Raw genomic sequence first — 8,296 nt, 5'->3', positions numbered from 1 at the left:
TTTTTTTTTTTTTTTTTAGATAGGATCTCATTATGTCCTCATTGTCTTTGAACTCAGTGTGTAGCCAGGCTGGCTTTGAACTCACTGCAGTTCTCCTGCCTCAGCCTCCTAAGTGGCCCAGCACCATATCTGGCACCAGCCCATTTTTTATTTTGAAACAGGATGTGGCCAAGTTGCCTAAATGAGGTTTGAATGCTTGACCCTCCTGCTTCAGCCCCTGAGAGTGGTGGGATTGCAAGCACTATGTCCAGCTAGTCTAATACAGTCTTTTTTTAAAAAAAAATTTATTTATTTATTTACTTATTTGTGTGTGTGTGTGGCCAGCTCAGCCCACCAGGGGGCAGGGCTGGCTGGCATGTGGTGCTGGGGGATTGAACCGAGGTCCCTGTGCTTTGCTAAGCTTGTTCTAAGTAGGTGCTTTAGACCACTGAGCCATCTCACCAGCCCCTGGTCTAATACAGTCTTAATCAATGCTTCAGGAAACAGCTAATGTTCTCAGATGAAATCACTAGGCAGCTGGAAAACATTAGCCTTAGTTGTCTTTTGATAGGTTTGTGGTGTGATTTTCTTCCTTTCTAGTAATTTGATCGTCTTTGCAATGCAGGCTATGTTGCGGGCTTTGTTGACCTGGAGGTAAGCAATAGACCGGATCTGTATGACGTGTTTGTAAATCTGGCAGAGAGGGAAATCACTATCGCTCCGCTTGCAAAAGGTGAGTGCTCTGTTCCATTGGTGACGGGGATGTAAACCCAGCAGTTGTGCTGTTGTAGTCTGCTTGTAAAGCCAGCAGTCAGGCCTGCCCTCCCGCAGCCTCCCTGCCCCCAGGCCGGGGGGGTTTTCAGTGTCTAGATTCTTTTTTTTAAAAAAAATATTTATTTATTTTTTTAGTGTGTGTGTGGCCAGCTCAGCCCACCAGGGGGCGGGGCTGGCTGGCATGTGGTGCTGGGGGATTGAACCACAGTCTCTGTGCTTTGCTAAGCTTGATTCTAAGTAGGTGCTTTAGACCACTGAGCCATCTCACCAGCCCCAGTGTCTAAATTCTGAAGGCAGCATTTATCTTTGCAGATAGATCTAGACATGTTAGCCTACACACAGGACCACTGATAATAGCTTTTATGGGTTTGCTTAAGTTTTTTTCTTTTTTTTTTTTTAATATTTATTTATTTTTATTTATTACATTTATTTATTGTGTGTGTGTGTGGCCAGCTCAGCCCACCAGGGGGCGGGGCTGGCTGGCATGTGGTGCTGGGGATCGAACCGCGGTCCCTGTGCTTTGCCAAGCTTGTTTCAAGTAGGTGCTTTAGACCACTGAGCCATCTCTCCAGCCCCTGCTTACGTTTTTTTCTACAAGTGAGGGCAGCTGAGTGCTGGCCCATTAGGGGCCTTACTTAGATAGACTCTGATCATGTGGTGGTTTTTGTTGTTTATTTCTTAAAACAGGGTCTCACTGTATAGTTCAGGCTGGTTTTGTACTTGCTGGGTAGCCCAGGCTGACCTCAAACTTGATGTGATCTTCCTTCCTCCGACTCCTCTGGTGTTCCCCACCATGCCCGGCTCATGGGAAGTTTTATCTGTTGCCTTCATATGAATAAAGCCAGCAAATTTTTCATTGTTTTAAAATTTCAAGCGATGCTAGTTCATGTGGAAAATTGAAATGGTAGAATCAGGTCTTAGGCAGTACTTTCTTTTATAAAGACAAAATTAGAAAACTTGTTCTGATAGCCTTCTCAACTGCTAACATTTCCAATGAAGACCAGAAAGTGGGGCCATCTCCTACTGCCAGCATTCCTCATTCAGTCTGTACCACTCCCGTGGAGCTGTCCCGAGTGTTGTGCTAATCTTATAAGAGACAGTCACACTGCTGTGGCTCGTGTAACTTCTGTCCTTGCCTTGCTCATCTCTTGGCCTAAACATGCCGAATGCCCAGCTGGCTTCTGTAGAGTTGATGGGAAGCACTTCTTGCACAACGTTCCTAGCAGAAAGACACATTTCAATATTTTTTTTGGTGGGAGGGCTGGGTTGGGACCCAGGACCTTTGTATGGAGTATTCAGCCTTTTTATCTTTTGAAACAAAAAGCTTGGGCTCACTACACAGATGCTCCTGTTGCAGCCTCCCCAGAGCTAGGATTACAAGCTCTGGCGCCACACCCAGTTTCAGTGGCCCGCTTAGCAGACGGTACCAGGGATCTAATCTGGGTCCTTGGGCTTGCTACGCAGGTGCTTAAACTGCTGAGCTACCCCCGCAGCCCCTAAAGTCATAGCTTATTTGTAGTCATTAAATTTTGTCTGGAAAGAAACATAATTCTTTTTTTTTTTTTTTTTTTTGTATTTAGTACAGGGTCTACAAGGTCTTACTACACAGATCAGACTCAGTGATCCTTCCTGTTTTTTAGCCTCCCAAGCGCTGGGATTATAGGCGCGCACCACTATGCCCAGTCTCAATCGCTGTCTCAGTGCATCCCAGGGGCGGGGCCAGCATGGCTTATTGGGGATCAAACCCAGGCCACTGCACTCTGCCTAAGCAGGAACTTTAGTTGGCACGAAAATAATTCTTTTTTTGTTGTTTTGTTGTTTTTTGGGTTTTTTTTGGCGGAACCGGGGATTGAACTCAGGCCCTTGTGTTTGCCAGGGAAGCGCTTATTCCCGGCCCCCTAAAAAAATAATTCTTTTGTTTTTTGTTTATTTTTTATTTATTTATTTATTTTTTTTGGAAACGGGGATTGAACTGGAAGCACTTATTCTACTGAGCCATCACCCCAGCCCAAAAAAAAAAATAATTCTTAACTTGGTTTTGTGGGACATTCCTGTAATCCTAGCACTTTGGAGGCTGAGGCAGGACAATTGTCCTGAGTTCCAGGCCAGCCTGGACTACATGGTAAGACCCTATCTCATTCCCACCCCCCAAAAGAGAAAAATAGTTCTTATTCAGTGGGCTGGGTAGGCAGTTTTGGTTTGGTATTGCTGTTTTCTGTAGGCCACAAAGCATAGAAGTTGTGATTATGCCTTACCTCTAGCATGTCACCACCACTGTGTTTGATGATAAAATGGAAATGTGAAGGGTAGCTTTGCTTTGTTTTATTTTTTATTTCTATTTATTTATTTATTTATTTATTTATTTATTTTTGTGGTACCAGGGAGCAAACTCAGGATCTTGTGCTTGCCAGGCAAGTGCTTATTCTACTGAGCTATCTCCCTGGTCCTTGTTTTGTCTTTTTGATACAGGGTCTTGCTCTGTAATTCAGGCTGCGCTTGAACTCACTATGTTGCCCAGGCTGGCCTCCAACCCGCATATCCCTCTTGCTTCAGCTGGGGTTACAGGCGTGTGCCACTGCACCTGGCCTCCATTGCCTTTTTTTTGCAGGGGGTGGTACCACGAATTGAACTGATGACCTTGTGCTTGGCAGGCAGGTGCCATGCTGCTGAGCTATGTCCAGGCCTCCATTGCTTGTAGAAAATCCTCTCGTTGTAGTTAGTCTTTAAAGTTTTCAGCTAGATGCCTAATTACTAGATGTCTAGTTATTTTTTATTATGTTAACTTCTAAACATTCACACAACGCACTCCTCTTTTGCTCACCAGAGTCCATGACAATGGGCAAGCTGCACAAAGAAATCGGTCAGCTGATCGTGCAGTCAGCGGGAGACCCCGAGAAGTCGGACAGCCAAGTCATACAGGTAACTGCGATCCGCTGTCTTTCTAGGGCTCTGCTGGGCAGCATGTGGCAGAGTAGCCTGTTCTCTGCTGGGCTTGGGGACAGGCCAGTGGCAGGCGCTTCAGCCACTGCGGTGAGAGAGTAGCATGTGAGGGGCTGTGAGCCCTAGGAACAGCTGGTGATCGTGAGAAGAGTGCTTTCCTGGGCCAGCCAGTACATGTCCTCCTCCTTAAAATTTCATGTACAGGGTTGCTGCTGAGCACGGAGAACCGGACAGGTAGTCACAGTTTAGCTCTGCTATGTTGTTTCCAGGACAGCAGTCCCCATGGACTCCAGCCTGCTGTCACTCCCTGCGACGCAGCTCCTCTCAAGTGGAGGGTCCCTGCACACCACTCTACAGCCTTTCCTGGCCTAGCCAGACCGAGATAGCCAATGCTGTTTATTTCTTGGGTCTTTCCATGGGATGCCAAAGCCCATCCCCTGGATGTGGCTTGTGCATGCCGTGTCCCTCCCTCCTGCCATAGCCTCTTTGTGTTTAGCCTGCTCCCAGCTCCCTGCACCCCTCTTAAGGAGCACACACCCACCCCTGCTCACCCAGACCTTGGGGCCTGGAACTGTCAGAAGCACTGTCTCTGCACCTTTGTGCCACCAGGGGGCCTCTCTGAGAAGCAGGTCCCACATGATGCCTTTCACTGCTTAGCTGCTGTCTTACTCAGAAGTGTTCACTGAGCAGTGGATAGCGTGGGTACCGTGATGGGCAAAGTTCTTGCCCTCTCAGAGTTTGCATTTTAGTGGGGCAGATGAGTACAAAGTAACAGCCCACAAGATAATGTGAGCTCTGATAAATGCTGTAATAGCAACAGGGGACTGAGGTAGAGAATATTGGGGCGAGAACGAGACAGCTCTTTGAGGAGGTGACATGAGCACAAAGATAAGGTGGTTACAGTTGGCAGGGGCCGGCCAGCGGTACTATTCAGCTGTGACCAGGCGAGTGAGTGGATAGCTCTTGTCCTAAGAACCCAAACACAGAGACTCTCTGAAGATACCTTTTCCTCTCATGCCAGCCAGCCTTGGCTCCCAGCGTTTTGATAATACATTCTTCACAATGGTGGTGAAATATGTAAATTTGAATTTTGGGTTATCTGTGTTAGAATTATTTTTCTCAGCCTTTGGATTAAGATCAAATATGAAAGTGACATGTAAATGATTGAGTATAATGAATGTGACCTTGAGGGGTGAAAGTGAAAGTGAAGGCCCAGCATTTTGTAGGGGCTCAGAACTATCTGAATGAGTTGGGAGTCAATATGTCACCAGGGCAGGAAAAGGTTACGATGCAATGTGAGCTCCCGTGAGTCCTTAGCTGCCCGGGCGAGTGGTAGGTAGTGGCTAGGAATAAAATCCACGTGGCAGATGCTGGGTTTCTTGTTCCAGGTAGTGCCAGCTACTACTGGAAAGAGCTTTGTCCAGGAAACAATTAACATAGAATGATCACATGAGAAGAGATTTGTTCAAAAAACAATCAGCATAGAAGACTGTGTGACCAGGAATTACACTTCTAGGTATAGACCACAAAGAGGCGAAAGCAGGGACTCCAGCAGATTTGTGTACGCCAGTGTTGTATGCAGTGCTAGTCATGACTGGCAAAGGCTAGGAGCCCAAGTTGAAGTCAGCAGATGACAGGATAAACAAAATAAGAGAGTCTTACTTAGCCTTAAAATAGACTGATGTTCTAATGCATGTTAGAGTGTGAATAAACCTTGAGGACATTAGGACAGAATGCCACGTGCAGAAAGCCAGTTGCGAAAGGGCAGGCATTATATGATTCCACTTAGATGAGGTATCTCGAACAGGCAGATTAACAGCAAGAAGTGAAATGGAAGTCACCCTAGTTCTGAGGGGAGGGGTTGGAGAAATCTTTTTAATGGCTTTCTGTTTACGATGGCAAAAACATACTACATATTTTTTTGTTCTGTTGAAGGATATTGCCCTCAAAACAAAAGAAATTTTCACCAACCTGGCGCCATTTTCAGAAGTTGTGGACGATGGAGGGAAGAGAGTCCTCAATTTTGAGGCATTAAAGCAAAAGCGATTTCCACCAGCAACAGAAAACTTCTTCTACCACCTAGCAGCAGCTGAGCAAATGCTGAAAATCTGACCGAGACAGAAGGTCTGGCTGGTGACTGTTATAAAGCTCTCCTTTCATTCTGATTATCCATTAATTATGTAAAATACTGGAAATAACAGAGGAGATGTTATATTTTTAAATGGTTTATTTGAAAGTATTGAGATTTGACCTGAAAAACACTGAAACATGAAAACACTTGTGATTTTCTCCCCGCTGATTAGCGTCTCGCCTGCTGTCCAAGTTGGGCAAAGCGTTGTAAGGGCCGTGTCTGGCGCCCTGAGCCAGCTGGTGTCTTGGAGCAAGGGAAAAACTCCGTTGAGTCCCGTGCGGACCGCAGCACATGCGAAAGCCTTCATTACAACTTCCTGTTTGTCTCATTGTGTAGCCATAAACTAACGGTTCATTTTCAGAAAGCTGCCTGAAATTTTGCTTTGTATTCTTCTAGGAAGAACTTTAATTCCTCATGAGGAATTCTACTTTCTGAGCCAAACTGCTAAGTTTTCTGCAGAACTATCTAGAAGATCATTCAAAAGACCCTGCAGTTGCACTTTCTTGTAAAAGAAAACGTTTTTCTTAGCCTTTGAGCATTTTGCCTATATTCTGAAAGTTTTGCATATACTTTATACTTGAGTAGAGATCTTTAATAATCCATATTTATACTGCTACAGAAGTAAGCACCCGGCAGACTTAAGCCATTGGTACTCTTCGTTTAGCCCTATCCTCTGGGGAAGATGCTGTATTTGTGTGGTAGAGTAAGCAAGAAGCCTCTTTGAACAGTAATGTCCGTCGGACTGAGCTTGAGGCTGTCTATAGTTGGTGAGAGAGAATCAACTTCTTGTAGGGGCCAAAACCAGGACCATCTTCATCCAACCCTAATACAATGATTCGGTCATGTATCAAGGCGATTCTTGTTCAGTTGTGTACTTTTATCATAATTGGAGACCTTAAAATTGCCAAATCAGCATGGATGCCTACACTGTGCACTCACTATTTTATTACGTATATTAATTATGAAAGGTTACTTCCCACCCAGTACTGTTGTCCTTTGGAATTTTACCTGGAAATATGCTTATAAAAAGTTGTCTTTATTAAATCTTTTTTTTTCTTGTTATTAGAGGTTTAAGTAAAAATGAAAAGTAGCTTTTTCCCTTCCTTCCTTGGATTGGGGTGGGAAGGACCTGAAATAAGATGTTTACTGAGGCCAAGTTGAAAATTAAATCTGCACTTTGTAAAAAACAAAAACTGTCGTCTTTTCTTCCGTTTTTTTTTTTTTCTTTAATACAGTAGTAGCTGTGATTAAGACTGTAAAAGTTTTATGTGTATAAGCTGGGTGTTGGGGTGCTCATCTGTGATCCCAGCACTTGCAAGGCTGAGGTGAGGTCCCAAAGGAGTGTGGAGTGTTCAAGGCCAGTCTGCACTACAAAGTAAGACCCTGTCTCAAAAAACAAAAAAAAACATGATAATCATAGTTGTAAGTTTATAATGTAGAAATAAAATGAAAATATTTTGATACTTAACAAAGTTCGAGATAAGGAATTATATCCTTTCATCCTCCCCACTCTAAAAGATGGCTCGGTAGAATAAAGTGCTTCCCTGGCAAGCGCAAGGGCCTGAGTTCAATCCCCAGTTCTGCCAAGAGAAAGAAAAAGCCCTTTTTCTAGTTGGAACGCACTGGAGAATTAAGAGAAGATTTGAAAGAGAAAGCCATCTGCACAGGTTCATCTGTGAGTGGCTAAAGCCCGCCTGGACCCTTCAAGGTCTTGCTCTGTGCCTGTGATCAGTGTACATCTGTGGCCACAGCGAGCCATGGTAGGTAATTAACTGTTTTAACTTTTAAGCTGCTGTGAAAGCCCTTTTTAGTGAATGTGGAAATAACGGTCATTCTGGGCCAAGGGAAAACTGAAAGCCACAGAGCATCCCCGGATGAACTGGGTAGGGGCGTTTCAACAGCTCTCCTGTCCCCGGCTGGTGGACACCCTCGCTGTGCTGCACCCACGCCCCGAAGGCGGGTCAGCCAGCAAGCGGTTGCACTGCAATGTAGCCGGCTAGATCCGAAGCAGGAAACGGTGCTGGGGTGCACAGGGCGGGGGCACCCAGCTTAGAACTGTGAGTCCTGGGAGAGGCCGTCGCCGAGGCAGTGACTAACGCTCCAGTCAGCGCAGAGCAGGGGAACGGCTTGTGTAAAGGTCTCATGGGAGGGCTGGACGTTGGCCCTGAATGAGTGCAGAGAATGGCAAGGGGTGAGCTAAGCGAGGGCTCTTCGGGCCACGGCAGGGAGCTCAGGCCTGGCCTGCGCGCGATGGGCGGCCCTGGGCTGCGCGGCCCGGAGGGAGCGCGCTGGCAGCCGGGCGGCACCAGCAGAGGGGGCTGTTGCTCCGAGCCCGGCCCGCAGCCGCGCCTGTGAAGCTGCCCGCCACGCGAGCCTGGGTCGGCGGGCGGGTTTGTGGAAGGAGTGTTAGCTTGAACTGTGAACTGTCCCCCAAGGCTCAGAAGGGGAGCCTTTCCTAGGGGACCGGGGCAC

The 8,296-nt window shown here is 46.3% G+C and overlaps 1 protein-coding gene across 3 annotated transcripts in view; it reads left to right on the top strand.

Moving 5' to 3' along the window:
- The window catches only part of Fam45a (family with sequence similarity 45 member A), a 27,177-nt gene extending 20,288 nt beyond the window's left edge, over positions 1-6,889 (top strand). For all 3 annotated transcript variants that reach the window (XM_004625632.2, XM_023709106.1, XM_023709107.1), the window contains 3 exons: positions 605-712; positions 3,578-3,672; positions 5,629-6,889. In XM_004625632.2, coding sequence (XP_004625689.1) covers positions 605-712; positions 3,578-3,672; positions 5,629-5,805 — 380 coding nt within the window. In that variant the 3' untranslated portion in view covers positions 5,806-6,889. The remainder of the gene's footprint in view (positions 1-604; positions 713-3,577; positions 3,673-5,628) is intronic.
- The last annotated feature ends 1,407 nt before the right edge of the window (positions 6,890-8,296 follow it).

The sequence above is a fragment of the Octodon degus genome, unplaced genomic scaffold (genome assembly GCF_000260255.1).
Source record: "Octodon degus isolate 3935 unplaced genomic scaffold, OctDeg1.0 scaffold00010, whole genome shotgun sequence".
NCBI lineage: Eukaryota > Metazoa > Chordata > Mammalia > Rodentia > Octodontidae > Octodon > Octodon degus.
This window is presented reverse-complemented; position numbering and strand designations above follow the sequence as displayed.